The sequence below is a fragment of the Rattus rattus genome, chromosome X (genome assembly GCF_011064425.1).
Source record: "Rattus rattus isolate New Zealand chromosome X, Rrattus_CSIRO_v1, whole genome shotgun sequence".
NCBI lineage: Eukaryota > Metazoa > Chordata > Mammalia > Rodentia > Muridae > Rattus > Rattus rattus.
Genome location: NC_046172.1, coordinates 116,854,440 through 116,878,324, shown reverse-complemented (window position 1 = coordinate 116,878,324; position 23,885 = coordinate 116,854,440). Strand labels below are relative to the sequence as shown.

Here is a 23,885-nt window from a genome sequence, read left to right as displayed (position 1 = left end):
ATCTATATTCAAGTAGTAGCTTATTCTTTGATACCTCAATGTCTACATAAAATTGGTTTTTATACTCACTTTGACGTGGCTAAGTACCATGGCTGGAGAACTGAAATCCAGCTAGTGTACCTAGGTATCATTTTCTCCTCCTGATGGTCCTATTTCACTAAGTATACAGAAACAATGCAAAGGAAACATAGAGTCTCTCCTTACCACCCTTTATCTGTCTCCGCTCTCATTTCTCAGGGTCCAGCATACCTGCTCTTTACCAAGTTCTTGTCACATGCCCATCGATGTCCCAACAATTCAGCTTTTATATCCTCTACTCTATTTTTGATTTGACTCTCCAGCCAGGCTAGTTGACTGACACCAGGCTGCCATAACAGCTTCTGGCACGATGAGGCATGAGGATCACAGGGACAAGGCAATGCCTGAGGTATAGGTCAGCCTGGCAAAGTTAATGAACCCTGTCTCAAAAGCCAGAACTGTCTGAGGCTATAGCGTAGGGTTAAGAGATATTTACTAGCTTGGATGAAACCCTGGACTCCCATTTCGGGCCTCCAGAACAAAACGGGTGTGGTTCTGAGGGGTAAGAACAAAGTCAACAACTGAAGTAAAGCTTGGTTTACTTCCACAGACCTATTATAAGGTGAGCATCCTGATTCTACTGGAGTTTTTGTTATAAGAGATTATTTAGAACGCTAAGTGTGATACCAACGATTAGGTTTTCTTGCTGTTTTTCAAATCTCTGCTTATCCAAATCCCATTGCTTAAACAGATCCATAAATTGCTGGGAATACATATTGTTAACCTTTAGCCTGTAAAAAGATAAGAATACATGCTTATATCTCATATCACTATGAAATATCAAAACAAAATTGAACTGTCATATTTATACTCTGAAAAAGAAGTTAGTCATAACAGTTCAAATATTCTGATGGGACCCCAAGAAATAAAATTGGGATTTTTAAGGTATTTTTATATTTTGTCCAAGGCTGAGGACCCAATCTTTCACTTTGTACTTGATAGGCAACCACTCTACTACTGAGCTAAATCTCAGACACATGCCCACACACACACACACACACACACACAGGCACACATGCTACACACACACACACACACATACACACACACACACACACACACACACACACACACACACATATGGACACATGCACAAACACACACACATACACTCAAACACACACACACACACACACACACACACACACACACACACACACACACACACACACACACATTTTTTTATGAAAGTCAATTCATTTCCAAGCAATTTTTATTTTTTCTACTGGTTCTAATAGGGAAGTAAGTTTTTTCTGAGTAAGAATATTTCAGTAAGCCCTTTGGCACAGCTAACTTTTAATACAAAGACTAGTTGAGTTAGCTCAAATATACAAATGACTTAAGATATGCAATTAACTCTCCTCTACATTGTCTATACAGTTAACTAAAAGACATTTAATAGTGTACATGGAACCTACCACTTCCTCAATTAATGTATTTCCAGAGTAAACATGAATTACTTTAAAAATAATAAGGAAGAAAATATAATCTTCACTGACTTCCAAGAAACACATGTCAGTTCTATGACAGCCTGGATTTATAACACTACTTGCTTACAGAATCAAGGGAAACATTTTCGCTGGAGATTCCAATACACAGGTAATAATATTTCCTAAGTCATTTGCACCAATATACAGTGAGAAATGATATAAACATGGCCCTAAAATTACCACCAAACTTACAATTGCTTTTGTTTGGTTTTCCAAACTTGTTTCATTTTATAGCTACTCTCCTTGGAAATCATTTGAGAGTACATTTGGATTCTTCTTCTTTTCTCAAGAAGAGAATTGTTCACATTCTCTGTATTGAAAATAAAGGGTAATATTAAAAGTATTCTATTGTTCCTAAACTTTCAAGCATAGACCGATATGGTTTATTAAAAATATTGATGATACTCAAATATTAAATTGAAATATAGCATCAACATGCTACACAAAAAGTATCATATGTTTGATAGGTGGTGGTGGTGCACACCTTTATTTTATCCCAGCACTTGGAAAGCAGAAGGTAGTGGATCTCTGAGAGTTTCAGTCCATCCTAGTCTACAGAGTGAGTTCCAGTGCAGCCAGGGCTGAACAGAGAAACCCTGTCTTGAAAACCCAAACAACACACAAAGTTTCATATTTTAGAGTACTTAGAACTTTGCATTTGCAGACTAGGGATGCACAACCAGTGAGGTCAATGCAAATAAAACACACAAATCTCTGAAACCTGAAATATTTTTTGACCCATGTATTTTGCAGAAGAAATATCCATCTTCATCTCAGATCTGATTTTCCTAGTTGAAGATATTTCTAAAATCAAGACATTATACTAAACAACCCAGGAAATAAAACAAGAGGGCTGAGGTTATACGTTAAGTTATTCCCAAACACTTTGCTAAAAGGGAAATACTTCTATTCAAAAAATATTGTCCAGCTGAAATGATATAGTACACTTCTGTACTGTGGTTGGCAGTCAAGCTTTAACTAGAGGAATGATCTTCAAAGTCCAGTCTTAGAACTTGAGCTATAAAATACATGGAAATTCTTTTAAAAACAATCCCAGTCATCTTTAAATCTAACAGTAAGATAAGTGTATAAAGTACGCTCAATATTCAAATATATATATATATGAAAATAGGGGCTTTGGTCTGGGGAGATGCCTTAGTTGTTAAACTGCTTGTTGTGCCAAGCAGGAGAACATGGGTTCGAACTTGTACCACACCCATAAAAGCCAGGTGTGATGCTTCGTGTCCTGAAACACAGCACTTACGGGTAGAGATAGGCAGATCCCTGGGACACTTGGCCATTCCGTCTCACTGAAATGATAGCTCCAGATACAGAAAAATACTGTCTCAAAAATAATAATTTGGAGGCTCTAGAGAGTTGGCTCAGTTTTTAAGAACATTGGCAGCTCGAGCAGGGAACCTGGGTTCAGTTTCCTGCAACCACATGGTGCCTCATAACCACAGCAAAGGGGATCTAATGCCATCTTCAGGCCTTTGAGGGCAACAGGTAAGCACATGTACCACATACATGCAAACCACACATGCCCCCCCAAACATACAATTGACAAATACATTCTAATTTTAAACTCTGACTGACATGTGCTCCAACATAATTGCCCATACATGTGCACACCTGAAAAACACAAACACACACACACACACACACACACTCGCACACACAAAGAGAAAGAAACAAAGAGAGAGAAAAACACACACACACACACACACACACACACACCAATGTGAGACCATGTATGGATATAATTAAGAAAGAGTTGAAAGTAATTTCATTGAATTTTCATAAGGGATTCCATTTAATAGAGCAGTGCATAAAAATCCAATACATCAAATGATGTTTATTAAACATGCATTCTACCATAAATAGGAACCGTTCAGTAACTAGGACAAATCTGGACTATTAAATACAATTTTATATTTCAGAATCCATAAATAGTGTACAAATTCTTTGTCATCACAAATAGAAAATATGTCTTGGGGTTGGGGTTTAGCTCAATGTAGAAAACACTTGCCTAAATTCAAGGCCCTGTCATTGGTCTTCAAATAAAAAAAAAAAAAAAAAAGAAAAGTATGTCTTGAGCAAAATTCATGATATCAATAATTCCTACAAAAAGAACCAATTGTTCTTAGCTCCTTTTAAAAGAACACGGCTTCCCAAACTGGTTGTGGTGGCTCCTGCCTGTAATTCTAGCAACCAGGAAGCTGACAGAGAAGATCTGTAGACTAGGCCTAGACTTGGCATCATAACAACTTCCAGAGCAGTTTGAACTCACAATTGAGAGTAAGACGCTGCCTCAAAACCAAGGAAGCAATATACAAATTAACAAAGACAAAGCAAAAGAAACGATTACAATGAGTTCACTCAATTGATAAACATAGTATTTAAACTTCTGTCCACAGAGATCAGAACAGAAGGTCAGAGGTGGACAAATAGAAGGTCATGGATGATCTAGAATTATTGATGGTTGTGAGTCACCATGGGAATGCTGGGAACCAAGCAGAAAAAGGATTCCTCAAGAGCCTCACATAATAAATGTTGGGAATGAAAGCTGAGGCACAGAAAGGCACAGAGACACATCTGTGTATTATCCCTTAGTTTGTGAATAGAACGAAATGCAACACTGTCCCATTTGTTTTGCTTCTAAAGTTCTAGTTGTCTCCAGGGTCCAAAAACAATCTTTTCACTTTTGTTTAAAGGATGGAAACGTTCACCTGTGAAAAATTGTTTTAGAATCACAAAATTTCTGTAAAATTCTGTCCTAAGAAGGGACTAATTGTCAGTTAACATAGAATAAAGATTCACATTACTTTTACAAAAATTGGTATATGGTTGTAAACACGTTTCTAAAGATATAAATATCTCCAAAAATCATACCTCCAAATTTATGCAACATGCTGTGTATTTCATCCCTGTGAAGAAAGGACAACAAAAAATTAAAGCTGGAAATACAGATAACCGGTAGTGCATTTGACCAGCACACACAGAACTTTACAAAGGAAGTCCTTGTAATTGTTTATAATAAATATATAATGTTTGGCTTCAACAAAGTTCATAGTTATATAAAACACATGTAGGACAAGCAACGTGAACTTGTATTATTTACATTTAACAATTCACACATGTATACCCCACACTGCTTTCTTCATAACCTCAAATCTCACTGAGACCCTTCTTCTGCCCAGCTGGTCCCCCTCTCATTTTTATGGTTCTCCCCTGTCCTTTGGGTGTGTACATGTGAAGATGTCATGCTGGTGATCATATTGTCCCAGTCTCGTTGTGTCTGTGATCCCAAGGTCTCAAGGAAAACATGCTGGGCTTGAACTGGATACATAGCTGAGGATGACCTTGAATTCCTGATCTTCCTACATCTACCTCTCCAGTGCAAGGATCAGACACTACTTTTGATGTACTCTATTGAACTGGCAAAAAATATTGGAAAATATTACCCCATATCTTCGTCTGCTTCTATAGGAGGTGACTTATTCTCATCCTTATCACATGCTGGGTTCTTTTCTGTATTGACAAGGAGAAATGGAAACATATTTGAAATTATGTTATATTAGTCATAGTTAATAAAAGTACTATTGATTTGCATTTCCCTGATAGAATAGCCCTGGTAAGTTTCTAGAGCAGCCTCAGAAGTGAAATAATTCCTTTACAGGTTTTATAAAACAAATTCACGATTCGCCAATATTTTATAGCAACAACGTTTAAGTGTTCCTGGGAAAAAATCATAGCAAGTTATTATTTCACAACATACTATGACTGCAGTGCCTAGAGAAGTTGTAGGCATTGCTAAACTCTAGGGTAGGAACATATAGATGTAGATAAAATTAGAAATGCAGTATATGAAAACCCTTAGGAAAGTTTTATCCCACTTCACGTGACTAGGTAAAAATCTAAGGAACTACAAGACCCAATCAATGCCCAACATTGCATATGCTGTACCTTCAGAAAGAGCCTCCTCCAAAACATTTGTATCATCTTCTTCATCATCAAAGTCAAAACGTGTTATGCACTCCTCCATTGGTACTGTCATGACTTCCCTAAGATTCCTTCTTCTATTGGTAAGCAGTCAGAGGTTTTCTTAGTTAAAAAAAAGGGGGCGGGAGGAAGAAAAAATTGAAATTATCTGAATCCAAAGGAATCACTTAAATAGATAAATTTAAATTGTCAAAAATCAAATAATTATCTTAGTTCCATGAAAGATCATGTCTTCTCTTTTTTTAAGATTTATTTATTTTTAAATGGGTTGATTGTCCCCTACTCTCCCTCTTCTGTTCCTTTTTTAAAAATAGATTTACTTATGTTGTATAAGTACACTGTTGCTGTCTTCAGACCCACCACAAGAAGGCATTAGATCCCATTACAAATGGATGTGAGCCAACATATGACTGCTGGAAATTGAACTCAGGACCTGTGGAAGAGCAGTTAGTGCTCTTAACCTCTGAGCCATCTCTCCAGCCCCTTAAGATTTATTTTTTAAGAATTTCTCTTTACCACAGAATTTTTTACACACATTCAATGATGGTGATGTATATATGCAATTCCCCTTACCATCTTCTCCATGTATCCCACTTAACATGTCCGTCTCCCTCCCAACATTGATTTTAAACTTCTTTAACTTACATCTTTTTAAAAAAAATTTCTTTTGAACGAAAGGTAATAATCTGTCATTTCTCAATTTAAAACATGCAAAATCAGACCAGCCTATACTATGTGAGTCCTCCCATCCCGCACCTAACCTCCAACCCACCCCAAAAAGGATGAGCAAAATGAGTTTGCACTAAACTCCTGGGACATCTCAATTTTGGTCCTATGTCCCACAGATTCTTTTAAACAAAAAAAATCAGCAATTCTGTATGTGCGTATGTCAGAATTAACTGAAAATCACAGTGCTATCCAGAGAGATATCGAAAAGTGTAATTGAACATTCATGTTAAAAAGACCCAAATGCTCTGTCTACAACAAACTCCCACCACCACCCACACTGAACAGCCTCATATTTCAGAACCTTGGGATATGGGAAACTGAGGATTTCAAACATCTTAAGATCATAAGTTCAAGGCCAGCTCAATCCAGGCCAGCCTGAGCAACAAAGGTAGATCCCATCGTACAAAACTAAAACTGCCAGAGGAAGCAGTATGTGGTCCTGCAAATCATTAATCCCAATATGTGGGCGACTGAGACCAGAGGATCGGTGTTTAGAATCCATCCCAGATTATTATTATTTTTTTTGGTTCTTTTTTTCGGAGCTGGGGACTGAACCCAGGGCCTTGCGCTTCCTAGGCAAGCGCTCTACCACTGAGCTAAATCCCCATCCCCCAGATTATTATTATTATTATTATTATTTTTTTTTGGTTCTTTTTTTCGGAGCTGGGGACCGAACCCAGGGCCTTGCGCTTCCCAGGCAAGCGCTCTACCACTGAGCTAAATCCAACCCTCTCAGATTATTTTAATCTCCTGCAATGTCTCCTCTTTATTTTTTATTCACTCTTGCTTTGCCACTCCCCTGTCTCCAACGTCCATACAGTCCATACCAAAGGAATACACCAGAGAAGATAAGGAGTAGGGAGGAATCCCCAGGTTGTTTCTAACAGATTTTAACAGACACCACACAGGACAAGCACTAAGGACACAATGGCTCCTCACTCAGGGCTCCCTGATCCCCCGACTCTAATTCCAGCCACCGACTCTCTGATCCCCTCTCCAGACCCCAAGATTGTGTTCTCCAAGGGTTCCCAATCCTCTAAGGCCCTGGCCTGTTCAATCCTCTGCCACTGTATGGTCCTCCACCTCCATTTTACCCTCAGCGGCCATAGGAACCGCCAAACTGGAGGATTTTCCTCACAAAGTGGCCGTCTGCCCTTGAGATGCCCCACCCCATCATGCCTAGATCAACTGTCGAACCCCCCTGAACAGAGCTGGTCCTCACTTACCGGTCAACTGAGGGGTGAACACCGGTCACAGCTGCACCCTCCCGCACTCAGCTCCTCAACTGAAAACAAACAAACAAACAAACAAAACAAAAAACCTCCCAGGAAGCACAGGCCTGAGGTCTCTGAGGATCACTCGTGATTGGAGTAGGAAAAAAGCTGGTCTCACCCAGCGACCGTGCTGATTGGCTGAATACATCCTGCGCATGCGTACATGAAGCACCAGGCACCGGCTCACTGAAGGGCGTACATGGAATACCTGGCACCGGCTCTTTGAAGGGAAAACCTGTTAAGAGTCTTGAGGGGATTTTCAGGCAGTGGGAGTGAGCTACCGACTTTAGGACTAATGTTTTCTATTTTCTCGGTTTATAATCCCTTACAGACTTGAAATACTTGAATCAAATCTGTGACATATGAAACACTACGAACACCACTACTTTATTTCAACTGAAGAGACTCTTGAATGCATTTTCGCTTTTATTTATGTATAAATTTAAAGGGATGGACATCTTCTTCATGTACATGTACACAGCACAGGAGTCCGTGCTGCCCTCTGCGATCAGAAGTGAGCATCCAGACCCCCTACAACCTATGGTACTGTCCTGTCTACACCTTCCTAGTACTGAGGATGATGACTATAGTATACTAGGTCCTGTACCCCCTCTATCTCTTTTTTGCCTCTCTGTGGTCTACAGAGCCTGGAAGAGAGCACTGATTGTCTGAAACTGTAGTTATGCACAAATTGTGAGCCATGATATGGGTGCTTTGAGCCGGGTCCTCTGCCACAGCAAAAGGTGCTTTTAACAGCAGTACCATTTTTCCCATCAGTCTTGTGTGTTCATTTTGTATGCTAGGACATTTGTCAAAAATATTTTTGCTTTCAGTGTTTTCCCATGTGTACATTAGTTTTTCAAAAAGGGTCTAACTTTGAAAAAGAACAAACTGTAATCTTGGGCCGTTTTGGTGGAAGGAAATGGAAGGGCGATTTATGTACTTATAGAATAATAATATTAATAAGAAAAGAAATGTTTTACTGTGTTTATTTATGTATATTATTATTTAAATGTACGAGTTCTCTGTGTACCTATACACCTGCATGACAGAAGGGAACATCAGATTACTTTATATATGGTTGTAAGCCATCAAATTGTTGCTAGGAATTGAACTCAGGACCTCTGAAAAAGCATCCAGTGCTGTTGACTACTGAGCCATCCCTCCAGTCCCAGAAATAATTTTTTTAAATGATAGTTCTTTTCAACTTATCTGTCTCCAGAAAGTAACTTATATTTTATAGGCTTGCTTTATAAACTGTAAGGAAAGATGACATTCTGATGATTTAGATATATCTTAACAAGAAAAAAAATCCAAAAAGCCAAAAACGGATCTCCCTACTAAGTAAAAAATAATTTGAAGCCAAGTAGTGATGACACACACGCACACCTTTTATCCCAGCACTTGGAAGGCAGAGGTAGGCCGATTTCTGTTTGAGGTCAGCCTGGTCTACAAAGTAAGTTCCGGGACATCCCGAGCTACACAGAGAAACACAGTGTTGAAAAGAATGATAATTTTAAATTATGTGTATGTGTGCCCACATGTCCCTGTGTATATATGTGAATACACTTATGTTCATGTTCATGTGTGCCTCCCTCTGTCTCTGTCTCTCCTTCTCTTTACCCTCATCTCTCCCCTCCTCTCTCTGTGTATGTGTGTGTTTCTATGTGTGCAGTTGCATGCATACCTGTTTAGCTGGATGTCATGTATATCCTCATCATGCTCCAACTTAAATCTTGAGACGGGGCTTCTATGAACCTACAGCTCACCAATTCCTCTAGCCTAGCTAGCCAGCAAGCAGTACCCACCTACCCTGCACGGGGCTGCACCCTGCAGTTTTTAAGTGGATTCTAGCCCCCTACCTTAAGTCCATATACTTGCAAGGAAAGTATTTTACCAAAGGAGCCATTTCTCTAGCCCCTGTGTGAGGTCTGTTCTGTTGTTGTAGCCACTGTTTGTTTATATATCTCTAATCATGCCTAAGATTAGGCTTATAAAATGAAATGCTTAATGCTGGTTTTGTTTATTTCCTCACAACTGCAAATTGTCTTTCTTGCTCACTTTACAATTTAGATTAATTGGCAAACTGGACAAAACAACATTTCATATGTGAGGCACAATGCTGTTTTTTGCTTGTTTGTTTTGTAGGTTTTCTGTTTATTTGTTTTGTGTGCACCACCGAAGATGAAACTCTTAACTTTCACATGTTGCTCTACTACTGAGCTACATCTTCAGTCAATCTTTAGTTCTGAATGTTGGGTGAGAATTAATCTGCATGTGTTTTAAATAAAGCTACAATTACTGTGAAATATAAACTTATCCCCCTATGCTATAGGGCCTATAGCGATCTGATGCCCTCTTCTACCTTCTTTGGACACCAGGCACACATGTGATGGTCCTAAATACATCCAGGCAAAACACCCATACATGTAAGATATAATTTAAAGATTAAAACTCTAAAGGTTCGTTTTTTATTTTTGTTTTTATTCACTTTGACTTAATTTTGTGTCCATTATCAAGGCCCAATCACTTTTTAAATCAACAAAGAAATCTATGTCCCATCATTTTTTTATTGAATACTATCTGTCTAAAAGAAATACAGAGACAAAGTGTGGAGCAGAGACTGAAGGAAAGGTCATCCAGACACTGTGCCAACTGAGCATCCATCCCATATACATACAGTAACCAAACCCAGACACTATTACTGAGGCCAAGAAGTGCTTGCTGACAGGAGCCAGATATGGGTGTTTCCTGAGAGGCTCTGCCAGAGCCTGACAAATACAGATAACCCATTGGAGGGTTAGCACAGGGTCTCCCATTGGAGGAAGTAGAGAAATGAGCTGAAGTGGTTTGCAATCCCATAAGGAAGAACAACAACATCAACCAACCAGACACTCCAGAGCTCCCAGGGATTAAACCACCAACCAATCCGTACACATGGACAGACCCATGACTTCAGCCACATATGTTGCAGAGCATGGCATTGTCAGACATATGTACCAGAGGATGGCCTTGTCAGGCATCAATGGGAGGGGAGGCCCTTGGTCCTTTGTAGGCTTGATGACCCAGTGTAGGACAATGCCAGGGAGGGGATGAGGGAGTGGGTGGGTGAGAAGGAGACTATCCTCATAGAAGCAGGGGAGGGGGGAATAGGAGAGGGGGAAAGAGGATTACATTTGAAATGTAAATGTATAAAATATCCAACAAAATATGAAAAAAGAAATAAGGTGTGTGGGCAGGTGGATGGGGACGCACCATCATAGAAGCAGGGGGAGGAGGGTTGGGAAAGGGTTTTTTTTTGGGAACAGGGATAACATTTGAAATGTAAATAAATAAAATATACAAATAAAAATGGTAGAACTATCATGAAATTCTACAATAAAATATTTATTGTAGGGTTATGGGTTACCTGACACATAAACTGGTATATTCTCAATGTTAATTCTAGCCTCCATATGGTAAACTGCAAATAAAATAGAATTTGACTGTAGCATATAAACAATGTCTTAGTATAAAATAGGGAGGGGGTGTGGTGGAGAGATGGCTCAGTGCTTAAGAGGACCTGGATTTAATCCCCAATATCCACATGGAGACTCAAAACTGTCTTTAACTCCAGTTCCAGGAATCCCAACATCCTCATACAAATAGGCAGGCAAAATATCAATGCAATTTAAACAATATGAATGCTATCCCCAATCTTATCTGTCAGAGTACTTACACACACACACACACACACACACACACACACACACACACGCACGCACACACGCACGCACGCACGCACACACACACACATTCTGTCCCTCATTCAAACAGTACCAACTATGTGGCTAGTGATTATATCCACCAACAAGCACGATTTTTAGTGGGCAGAGTATGGACATAAGTTTCTGCTACACCTCTTAAGACAAACTCCCCACCCTCTCATCAAAATGTAGGAAACAGCCAGCCCCTTAAAAAACTGAGTACGCAAGGTTACAACTGCAAGCAGCTTTTCCAGCGACCTTCCTGTTGGTGCCCTCATAATGGGTGGGCGGGAACAAATGTCTTTGCCCATTGGCTATAGCTAATGACATAGGCATTGATAGTTACACTCACCATTGACTCTCCTTGGCTGACGGGTGGAAAGAGGTAGGCCTCCCTGAGAGAGAGTTTTTTTTTATTATTATTAATTGTTTATTTTCTCTCCTTATACGTTTTAGTAACAGTTGCCCTTCCCTAGTTTCCCACCCATCCCACCCTTAAAAAATCCTCCCCCCTTTACTCTTTTTTTTCTCCTCAGAGAAGGGGAACTCCCCCTTGGGTACCATCCCGTTTTGGGACATCTAGACCTAGCTGGACTAGACACATCCTCTCCCACCGAGGCACAACCAGGCAGTCCAGGTAAGGGAATGGGATGCAATGGCAAAGAACAGAGACCGAAATAGCTCTTGCTCCACTTGTTACAGGACCCACAAGAAGGCCTAGGAACTCTAGATCCAGCCTCTGTATGCTCTGAATAGAAAGCCTTATGGGGAGCTGGCAGCAGATGGGGAGGTACCCTGTCCCATGCTCACCTGAGGGCCTCCCTTTAGCCATTCACTATCATCTAGCAGAGGCTGGGGAATGGGTAGAGATACCGGGAATCATACAAAGGAGGTCTTGTGAATCATCTGCAAGTGTTGGACGTTGCCCAGGCCAGAATGCAGACAACACTTTGACGGCAGATTTCATCATTATTTCTGAGGAAAACAGAGACAGAAGAGAAGACATAAGCATGGTATGAAGGTATGCCTCTGAGAGTCTCTTGTTGTGATGCTATACCATGGCCAGAGCAACCTGGGAAGGAAAGGGTTGATTTGGCTTGTGGTACCACATCACAGTTTATCACTGAAGGAAGTCAGAGCTGGAACTCAAACAGAGCAGGAACCTGGAGGCCAGAGCTGATGCATGTAGTGGGTGCTTGCATTTGACATGAACCAGTGTGACCTTTGTTTACCTGTGTCGTAGATAACACCAGGTTGAAGTCTATTCAGGGAGTGGTCACCTCTCTGTGCAATTACTATGGCTGGATCAATGACTCCATCCTCTTCAACATGGAGGTAATCAGTGAAAACGTGCCTCTGAAGATTGGGACCAATGTCCTTGCTCTTGTGGAAGAAAACGAAAGAACTCATGTGTTCAAAGCAGTCAAGGTATGGCTGAGTTTCTCTAGAGTGTCTTACTGTATTGCTTACTTCTCTGTTGCTGTGATAAAATGCCATCACCAGAGCAACTTGAGGAAGAGTGTTTATTTGGACTTATGGGCTTACTTTCTAGAAAAGTAAGAGGCCATTATGGCAAGGAGACATAGAAGGAAGCAGCAGGTATGGTGACAGAAACAAGAAGCTGAGTGCTCACCTTTTCAAATGCAATCACAAAGCATAGCGACAGAACGAGAAATGTTGCTAATCTCTAAAATTTTGATTTTTTCCAGCAAGCTCATACCTCCTAAACCTCCCCTTATAGTGCCTCTAAATGGGGGCCAAGTGTTCAAATATCTGAGTTTATTAGGGAAGTCTTCATTTAAAACACTATATTGGGTGAACATGATGGTACTTGACCTTAATCCCAGCATTCCAGAGTCAGAAGCAGGAGAATTTCTATGAGTTCAAGGCCAGCCTGGTCTCCTTAGTGAGTTTCATGCCAGCCAGAGTTACATGGTGAAAAAACATCTTTTAGGAAGACTCAGACAATGTTGATGTCAAAGTTGCCATTCCACTTCTCTGAGATTAATGGAGTTGAGGGTCTAATATTTACATGCAGTGATGCCTCTTTGCTTACTATTTTATCTTAATATTTCAGCAACATGTGAATAGATTCTGTATAATCCTTCAACTTCCATCATATAATGACCAATTACTTTCTGTTCAACATTAAAAACTACTGTCGGGGAGGGCGGCAATGGGGGAGGGGTGGGGAGGGAACACCATAAGGAAGGGGGAGGGAAGGATGTTTGCCGAAACCGGGAAAGGAATAACACTAAATGTATATAAGAAATACCAAGTTAATAAAAAATACATAAATTTGTAAAAAACATGAAATAGTAAATATGCTGAGGTGGGTTTAGAAAGAGTTACATGCTTAGTGTATGTAATACCGAAGGCTCAGTCTCTGGCCCAAAGCCAAGTAAACAATGAAACAAAAGAAATAAACGGATGATGACTTTGAAGAGTAAAAAAAAAAAAAAAAACTAGCAGAATTATACACCTCTCTATGTCAGTTAAAGTATACTTCCTACTTTTCTTTAATTTTTAGATTGTTTTATGTGTATGAGTGTTTTGCCAGCGTGTACGGACATCTGGGTTCCACATGTAAACCTGGTGGCAGAAGCAGTGGTAAATCTTCAAGTAGGTGCTGTGAATTTAACCTAGGTCCCTTGCAATAACACCATGTGCTCTTAAACACTGAGCCAAATCTCCTTCCCTGACTAAAGCATATTTACCATAAATCAAACTTTTGAACACTAGTATAAATTTTGGAAAACTTAGAGAGTTCTGTAAGCATCACTTCAGTTCAACTATTTACATATTGATGACGATTGTCAATTTATTTTTAGTTATATTGCTCCAATTGAGAGTCTTATTAGCAGGTCATAGAAGACACCTTTGTCAGTATTGTTAAACAGACACTTATTATCATTATTATTATTGTTGTTGTTGTTGTTGTTGTTAAAATTATTATAAAATGGTACAACTGAAAACAGAGAAGAGTTTTAATGTTATTTTGATTTTTTAAATATCTTAATGTTACAGTTATAATTTTTACTTCTTGTTCTTCTCCTACAATAGATTCACCATAGATTTTTCCATAATCACAAAAATATATTTACTAGGAAAATAGGTATGTGTTATTCACAATAATTTTTAAACTCCTAGATTTTGGTTTCCAAATATTTTATAAATATCAATTCTGTCATAAGTACACTGTGTCAGGAACATAGGTAAACACTCATGCTTTCCCACAATGTCAGAATTTGTTAAACAAAAATAAATTGATAAAACAGTGATTTCAATGGTGGCAATTTTTTTTTTCGAGCTGAGGACCTAACCAGGGCCTTGCGCTAGGCAAGGTGCTCTACCACTGAGCTAAATCCCAACCCTATGGTGGCAATTTGTAAGAAAGTCCTCCTTTCTTTGGTAATCTGGACAAGATTACACAGTTTTTGTTATTTCAATCATAATGACCATTTCTAATTATTATATGAAACATCACAATCAATATGGAAATGAACAAAAATGATAGGTTACACAATGCACTAAAAAGATTAAAGAAGGTGCAGTAGAACTTCGGGAGCTTTCAGAAATGGTTGATAAAAATGTAAATAGAGTCTTCATTGATAAAATTAAGAACTGAAACAGACTGTAGTGAAAGAACTGCTTCTGTACAGTCAGGTGTTGTAGATCACCTGACTTTCATGAGTTTTCATGAAAGACACAAATCTATGCCCAGATGTAGAGCCCAAGAACAGGAATTTCTCAGGGTTAAGAATGGGTAGACTGATTGAATGAGGGACAAAGGGGTAATATGCAGGAAAGTAGATTTATCAATAACAAGGAATGAGCTCAGCTGATGACCCAGAGACATTCTTTGCTTGTCACTGTCAATCTTTGATTACTAAATCAAGTGTCAGAAAATAGGTCACTGGAGTGCTTTGCCATAATAGTGATAGATACACACCTTTGTATGTAGTTAAAATGAGGGAGTTGTACCTTCACCTGGGTCTGGTGTGTCTCACATGGCTTTCCTGATTATTTAAAAATGTCTCCATAACCCACAATTTCCATTCACTTCTATACAGCAAAAACAGCACTCCTTCTATGCCCAGGAGTAAATGCTGTTGTTTTGATGTTTTGAGGGTGAATCCTTGGTATGGCTACAATCTCCGGCATGATATTTTTATTTCATCTGCAGTTACTGTCTCCTCTTATAGGTGAAAGTTATGACTGATCTTCCTGAGGGCAGTGAGCCATCAAAACTTGGCAAAAGGCTTTGTATTAGATGTGTTACCTCTGTAACTGAAGAAGACGTGTATATCAGCGAGGGCATGTGTTTTCCGTTATACCTCTTTTCTGGCGGTAGGACTTATAGCTTTAGAAACATAGAGCAAGAAATATAAGTATTGGTTTGGGTTAAAAGCTCTTGAGAGTGTGGGAAGCATCCTTGAAGTTGAAAGTAATGTATAATACAGGGGGAAAGGACAGTATTTTAAATACCACCTAGAGATCCTGTCCCCTGTGACAACCATCATCACATGTCCAGGTGGATTCACTGACTCAGTTGATTTCATTGGCCACATCATTTTTTTTTTTTATTTATTAACTTGAGTATTTCTTATGTACATTTCGAGTGTTATTCCCTTTCCCGGTTTCCGGCAAACATCCCCTTCCTCCCCCCTCCTTATGGGTGTTCCTCCCCACCCTCCCCCCATTGCCGCCCTCCCCCGACAGTCTAGTTCACTGGGGGTTCAGTCTTAGCAGGACCCAGGGCTTCCCCCTTCCACTGGTGCTCTTACTAGGATATTCATTGCTACCACGAGGTCAGAGTCCAGGGTCAGTCCATGTATAGTCTTTAGGTAGTGGCTTAGTCCCTGGAAGCTCTGGTTGCTTGGCATTGTTGTACATATGGGGTCTCAGCCCCTTCAAGCTCTTCCAGTTCATTCTCTGATTCCTTCAACGGGGGTCCTGTTCTCAGTTCAGTGGTTTGCTGCTGGCATTCGCCTGTATTTGCTGTATTCTGGCTGTGTCTCTCAGGATCGATCTACATCCGGGTCCTGTCGGTCTGCACTTCTTTGCTTCATCCATCTTGTCTAATTGGGTGGCTCTATACGTATGGGCCACATGTGGGGCAGGCTCTGAATGGGTGTTCCTTCAGTCTCTGTTTTAATCTTTGCCTCTCTCTTCCCTGCCAAGGGTATTCTTGTTCCCCTTTTAAAGAAGGAGTGAAGCCTTCACATTTTGATCATCCGTCTTGAGTTTCATTTGTTCTAGGCAACTAGGGTAATTCAAGCATTTGGGCTAATAGCCACTTATCAGTGAGTGCATACCATGTATGTCTTTCTGTGATTGGGTTAGCTCACTCAGGATGATATTTTCCAGGTCCAACCATTTGCCTACGAATTTCATAAAGTCGTTGTTTTTGATAGCTGAGTAATATTCCATTGAGTAGATGTACCACATTTTCTGTATCCATTCCTCTGTTGAAGGGCATCTGGCTTCTTTCCAGCTTCTGGCTATTATAAATAAGGCTGCGATGAACATAGTGGAGCACGTGTCTTTTTTATATGTTGGGGCATCTTTTGGGTATATGCCCAAGAGAGGTATAGCTGGATCCCTCAGGCAGTTCAATGTCCAATTTTCTGAGGAAACCTCCAGACTGATTTCCAGAATGGTTGTACCAGTCTGCAACCCCACCAACAATGGAGGAGTGTTCCTCTTTCTCCCACATCCTCGCCAGCATTTGCTGTCACCTGAGTTTTTGATCTTAGCCATTCTCACTGGTGAGGTGAAATCTCAGGGTTGTTTTGATTTGCATTTCCTGATGACTAAAGATGTTGAACATTTCTTTAGGTGTTTCTCAGCCATTCGCATTCCTCAGCTGTGAATTCTTTTGTTTAGCTCTGAACCCCATTTTTTTAATAGGGTTATTTGTCTCCCCGTCTAACTTTTTGAGTTCTTTTGTATATTTTGGATATAAGGCCTCTATTCGTTGTAGGATTGGTAAAGATCTTTTCCCAATCTGTTGGTTGCCGTTTGTCCTGACCACAGTATCCTTTGCCTTACAGAAGCTTTGTAGTTTTATGAGATCCCATTTGTCGATTCTTGATCTTAGAGCATAAGCCATTGGTGTTTTGTTCAGGACATTTTTTCCAGTGCCCATGTGTTCCAGATGCTTCCCTAGTTTTTCTTCTATTAGTTTGAGTGTGTCTGGTTTGATGTGGAGGTCCTTGATCCACTTGGACTTAAGCTTTGTACAGGGTGATAAGCATGGATCGATCTGCATTCTTCTACATGTTGACCTCCAGTTGAACCAGCACCATTTGCTGAAAATGCTATCTTTTTTCCATTGGATGGTTTGGGCTCCTTTGTAAAAAATCAAGTGACCATAGGTGTGTGGGTTCATTTCTGGGTCTTCAATTCTGTTCCATTGGTCTATCTGTCTGTCTCTGTACCAATACCATGCAGTTTTTATCACTATTGCTCTGTAATACTGCTTGAGTTCAGGGATAGCGATTCCCCCTGAAGTCCTTTTATTGTTGAGGATAGTTTTAGCTATCCTGGGTTTTTTGTTATTCCAGATGAATTTGCAAATTGTTCTGTCTAACTCTTTGAAGAATTGGATTGGTATTTTGATGGGGATTGCATTGATTCTGTAGATCGCTTTTGGTAAAATGGCCATTTTTACTATATTAATCCTGCCAATCCATGAGCATGGGAGATCTTTCCATCTTCTGAGGTCTTCTTCAATTTCTTTTTTCAGAGTCTTGAAGTTCTTGTTGTACAAATCTTTTACTTGCTTGGTTAAAGTCACACCGAGGTACTTTATATTATTTGGGTCTATTATGAAGGGTGTCGTTTCCCTAATTTCTTTCTCGGGCTTGTTTCTCTTTGTGTAGAGGAAGGCTACTGATTTATTTGAGTTAATTTTATACCCAGCCACTTTGGTTGAAGTTGTTTATCAGCTTTAGTAGTTCTCTGGTGGAACTTTTGGGATCACTTAAATATACTATCATATCATCTGCAAATAGTGATATTTTGACTTCTTCTTTTCCATCTGTATCCCTTGACCTCCTTTTGTTGTCTGATTGCCTGGCTAGAACTTCAAGAACTATATTGAATAAGTAGGGAGAGGGGCAGCCTTGTCTAGTCCCTGATTTTAGTGGGATTGCTTCAAGTTTCTTCCATTTAGTTTAATGTTAGCCACTGGTTTGCTGTATATGGCTTTTACTATGTTTAGGTATGGGCCTTGGATTCTTATTCTTTCCAGGACTTTTATCATGAAGGGTGTTGAATTTTGTCAAATGCTTTCAGCATCTAATGAAAGGATCATGGTTTTGTTCTTTCAGTTTGTTTATATAATGGATCACGTTGATGGTTTTCCGATATTAAACCATCCCTGCATGCCTGGGATGAAGCCTCACTTGATCATGGTGGATGATTGTTTTGATGTGCTCTTGGATTCGGTTTGCCAGAATTTTGTTGAGTATTTTTAAGGCCGATGTTCATAAGGGAAATTGGTCTGAAGTTCTCTTTCTTTGTTGGGTCTTTGTGTGGTTTAGGTATAAGAGTAATTGTGGCTTCATAGAAGGAGTTCGGTAGTGCTCCATCTGTTTCAATTTTGTGGAATAGTTTGGATAATATTGGTACGAGGTCTTCTATGAAGGTCTGATAGAATTCTGCACTAAACCCGTCTGGACCTGGGCTCTTTTTGGTTGGGAGACCTTTAATGACTTCTTCTATTTCCTTAGGAGTTATGGGGTTGTTTAACTGGTTTATCTGTTCCTGATTTAACTTCGGTACCTGGTATCTGTCTAGGAAATTGTCCATTTCCTGCAGATTTTCAAGTTTTGTTGAGTATAAGCTTTTATAGTAAGATCTGATGATTTTTTGAATTTCCTCTGAATCTGTAGTTATGTCTCCCTTTTCATTTCTGATTTTGTTAATTTGGACACGCTCTCTGTGTCCTCTCGTTAGTCTGGCTAAGGGTTTATCTATCTTGTTGATTTTCTCAAAGAACCAACTTTTGGTTCTGTTGATTCTTTCTATGGTCCTTTTTGTTTCTACTTGGTTGATTTCAGCTCTGAGTTTGATTATTTCCTGCCTTCTACTCCTCCTGGGTGTATTTGCTTCTTTTTGTTCTAGAGCTTTTAGGTGTGCTGTCAAGCTGCTGACATATGCTCTTTCCTGTTTCTTTCTGCAGGCACTCAGCGCTATGAGTTTTCCTCTTAGCACAGCTTTCATTGTGTCCCATAAGTTTGGGTATGTTGTACCTTCATTTTCATTAAATTCTAAAAAGTTTTTAATTTCTTTCTTTATTTCTTCCTTGACCAGGTTATCATTGAGTAGAGCATTGTTCAATTTCCACGTATATGTGGGCATTCTTCCCTCATTGATATTGAATACCAGTTTTAGGCCGTATTGGTCCGATAGCACGCATCTGATTATTTCTATCTTTCTGTACCTGTTGAGGCCTGTTTTTTGACCAATTATATGGTCAATTTTGGAGAAAGTACCATGAGGAGCTGAGAAGAAGGTATATCCTTTTGCTTTAGTGTAGAACGTTCTATAAATATCCGTTAAGTCCATTTGGCTCATGACTTCTCTTAGTCTGTCTACGTCTCTGTTTAATTTCTGTTTCCATGATCTGTCCATTGATGAGAGTGGGGTGTTGAAGTCTCCTACTATTATTGTGTGAGGTGCAATATGTGTTTTGAGCTTTAGTAAGGTTTCTTTTACGTATGTAGGTGCCCTTGTATTTGGGGCATAGATATTTAGGATTGAGAGTTCATCTTGGTGGATTTTTCCTTTGATAAATATAAAGTGTCCTTCCTTATCTTTTTTGATGACTTTTAGTTGAAAATTGACTTTATTTGATATTAGAATGGCTACTCCAGCTTGCTTCTTCCGACCATTTGCCTGGAAAGTTGTTTTCCAGCCTTTCACTCTGAGGTAGTGTCTGTCTTTGTCTCTGAGGTGTGTTTCCTGTAGGCAGCAGAATGCAGGGTCCTCGTTGCGTATCCAGTTTGTTAATCTATGTCTTTTTATTGGGGAGTTGAGGCCATTGATGTTGAGAGATATTAAGGAATAGTGATTATTGCTTCCTGTTATATTCATACTTGGATGTGTTATGTTTGTGTGCTTTTCTTCTCTTTGTTTTGTTGCCAAGATGATTAGTTTCTTGCCTCTTCTTGGGTATAGCTTGCCTCCTTATGTTGGGCTTTACCATTTATTATCCTTTGTAGCGCTGGATTTGTAGAAAGATATTGTGTAAATTTGGTTTTGTCATGGAATATCTTGGTTTCTCCATCTATGTTAATTGAGAGTTTTGCAGGATACAGTAGCCTGGGCTGGCATTTGTGTTCTCTTAGGGTCTGAATGACATCAGTCCAGGATCTTCTGGCCTTCATAGTTTCTGCATGGCTTAAAAGTCTGGTGTGATTCTGATAGGTCTGCCTTTATATGTTACTTGACCTTTTTTCCTTACTGCTTTTAATATTCTTTCTTTATTTTGTGCGTTTGGTGTTTTGACTATTATGTGACGGGAGGTGTTTCTTTTCTGGTCCAATCTATTTGGAGTTCTGTAGGCTTCTTGTATGCCTATGGGTATCTCTTTTTTTAGGTTAGGGAAGTTTTCTTCTATGATTTTGTTGAAGATATGTACTGGTCCTTTGAGCTGGGAGTCTTCACTCTCTTCTATACCTATTATCCTTAGGTTTGATCTTTCTCATTGAGTCCTGGATTTCCTGTATGTTTTGGACCAGTAGCTTTTTCCGCTTTACATTATCTTTGACAGTTGAGTCAATGATTTCTATGGAATCTTCTGCTCCTGAGATTCTCTCTTCCATCTCTTTGTATTCTGTTGGTAAAGCTTGTATCTACAGCTCCTTGTCTCTTCTTTTGGTTTTCTATATCCAGGGTTGTTTCCATGTGTTCTTTCTTGATTGCTTCTATTTCCATTTTTAATTCCTTCCACTGTTTGATTGTGTTTTCCTGGAATTCTTTCAGGGATTTTTGCGATTCCTCTCTGTAGGCTTCTACTTGTTCTCTAAGGTAGTTCATCATGTCTTTCTTGAAGTTCTCCAGCATCATGGTCAAATATGATTTTGAATCTAGATCTTGCTTTTCTGGTGTGTTTGGATATTCCATGTTTGTTTTGATGGGAGAATTGGGCTCCGATGGTGCCATGTAGTCTTGGTTTCTGTTGCTTGGGTTCCTGCGCTTGCCTCTCGCCATCAGATTATCTCTAGTGTTACTTTGTTCTGCTATTTCTGACAGTGGCTAAACGTTCCTATAGGCCTGTGTGTCAGAGTGCTGTAGACCTGTTTTCCTCTTTTCAGTCAGTTATGGGGACAGAGTGTTCTGCTTTCGGCCTGTAGTTTTTCCTTTTCTACAGGTTTTCAGCTGTTCTTGTGGACCTGTGCCTTGAGTTCACCAGGCAGGTCACTTGCAGCAGATAAGTTAGTCTTACCTGTGGTCCCGAGGCTCAAGTTCGCTCGGGGTTCTGCCCACGGGCTTCCGCGTGGCAGCAACCAGGAAGATCTGCGCCCCGCCTCTTCCGGGGGCCTCCGTGCACCAGGGTTCCAGATGGCCTCCGTGTTTTCCTCTGAATCAGTAATGTGTGCAGAGAGCAGTCTCTTCTGGTTTCGCAGGCGTGTCTGCCTCTCTGAAGGTTTAGCTCTCCCTCCCACGGGATTTGGGTGCAGAGAACTGTTTATCCGGGTCTGTTTCCTTCAGGTTCGGCGGTGTCTCAGGCAGGGCTCCTGCTGCTCCTGGGCCCTCCCCACAGGAGCCCAGAGGCCTTATACAGTTTCCTCTTGGGTCAGGGATGTGGGCAGGGGTGGGCAGTGTTGGTGGTCTCTTCCGCTCTGCAGCCTCAGGAGTGCCCACCTGACCAGGCGGTAAGGTATCTCTCCCACGGGTTCTGGGAGCAGAGAGCTGCTGCGGGCCGGGATCCGCTGGGTGGCCACATCATTTTTTACTTTGGTTTTTCATATAGGGTTCTCAAAAGTATGGGAAACTCATATGTATCGAGAATTGTGTACGAGAGTAGGAAACCCATCCATATGCTTCTGAGTACTGAGATTCTCATCTTTCTGCCACTGCCCGGGGATACATTTAAAATCTATTCAATGATGTCATTATATAAGTATAAGTGATTTATCTTGAAAATACTTGTATCATACATGTCTCTCTTAATGCCTGATGAATAATACATCATTGTAAATGAACCAGTGTTTAAAGGGCTTTCTGCTTCCCTTCCTGTAGGAAGATACTTACAGTATCTTAGTATTTCAGGAATTTCTTTACATTCAGGAAATGTTGGTCAGCACATGGCAGTGAGGAAGAACCTAGAAAATGTGATATGAGTGCTTTACTACTTAACAATTCTCCCTTTCTTGGCTGATTTAGCATTCAAACCTTTCAAAGGAGACTTGGTACTGGTTGAGTATTCCATGAATTTGGGTACTTCAAACATCAATATCCACTCTGTGAGCCCCCTCAACTCTCAGGATATGAATGAGGTAACTGTCCTCCATGTTGCTTCCTGTCCTTCTTACTGATCCCTTTCTTGCCCTGGATTTTGTTTGGTATGTTGGGCAGTAAATCTTCTGCAGAGTGGACACTATTGTCCACTGATTGAAAAGTGTTGATATGGTAATATAGAATATGTGTATGAGTATGTGTATGTGTGTGTGTGTCTGTTTGTCTGTCTGTCTGTGTAGTTGTGTGTGTCTGTGTCTGTCTGTCTGTCTGTGTCTTTGTGTGTGTGTGTGTGGGTATGGGTAGTGGTGTGTGTGTGTGTGTGTGTGTGTGTGTGTGTCTTTGTGGTTTGAGGTGTTCAGCCTGCTGATGAAGGCGGGTCAGAGCATTCATTGTAGGACAGCCTGAGAATGAGTTGAAAAGTCAGGAAGGTAGAGCATGAGGTCATGATGGGGTGAGGGGCCTGCTGATTGGAACTGGGTGTCTGGGGGTGTGCAGGATCATCTGTGGTGGATTATATGCTTCCCCAGACTCATAGCCATCTTTCTCAACTTTGCAGGTCTATGTTACTAGCATTGATGGAAGAAATGGCATGGTGGAAGCCAGAGTCTTTTTCACCCTTGACTCTCTCCAGATACCTTCCGGGTATACACCTGGATTATACGACATTGTAGATGTGGTCGCTGTCGACAGTATCCAGCAACACTGTTCACTGAGGGCAGTATCAATGAACCCAGTACAAGAGGAGATTTAACCAGACCTACAATTCGCTTTCAGGCTTATGCCCAAGGTTCTGGTTTAGTAAAATAATGTTGCATGTAATCCAAAGATCTCTGAACTATGACTCTTTCTTTGAAAACCCTGGTAATTTTATTGGCAACGTGACTCACTTCAGGAAGGTAGCTTGTCCATTCGAATACATACCGTGTTGAATCATGCTTTAGGAAAGAAACAGCCCTGCCCTCAGGTACATGCATCATTCTCCATAAAGTGAAGGAGATTTTCTGCTGCCCGTGTCCTTGTGAGCCTCTAAGCCTCATGAAGGGGCCAAGTATGTTGCTCAAGATCCCAAGAGTGTGGCCAGGTAGGATTTA

General features: G+C 40.3%; 1 protein-coding gene across 1 annotated transcript; it reads left to right on the top strand.

Moving 5' to 3' along the window:
• The first annotated feature begins 8,023 nt into the window (after positions 1–8,023).
• LOC116888165 (cancer/testis antigen 55-like) lies at positions 8,024–23,545 on the top strand. Its single transcript, XM_032889488.1, has 5 exons — positions 8,024–8,087; positions 12,563–12,747; positions 15,525–15,669; positions 22,720–22,832; positions 23,351–23,545. The coding sequence occupies exons 1-5, from the start codon at positions 8,024–8,026 to the stop codon at positions 23,543–23,545; spliced, it is 702 nt and encodes a 233-aa protein (XP_032745379.1).
• Positions 23,546–23,885: the final 340 nt, after the last annotated feature.

Bases quoted from the DNA above. Each gene is read 5' to 3' on its own strand.
- LOC116888165 (XM_032889488.1), top strand. From the start codon at position 8,024: ATGGACATCTTCTTCATGTACATGTACACAGCACAGGAGTCCGTGCTG. The intron at 8,088-12,562 runs GTGAGCATCCAG...CCTGTGTCGTAG, and splicing joins GCTGCCCTCTGCGATCAGAA to ATAACACCAGGTTGAAGTCT. The intron at 22,833-23,350 runs GTAACTGTCCTC...TCAACTTTGCAG, and splicing joins ACTCTCAGGATATGAATGAG to GTCTATGTTACTAGCATTGA.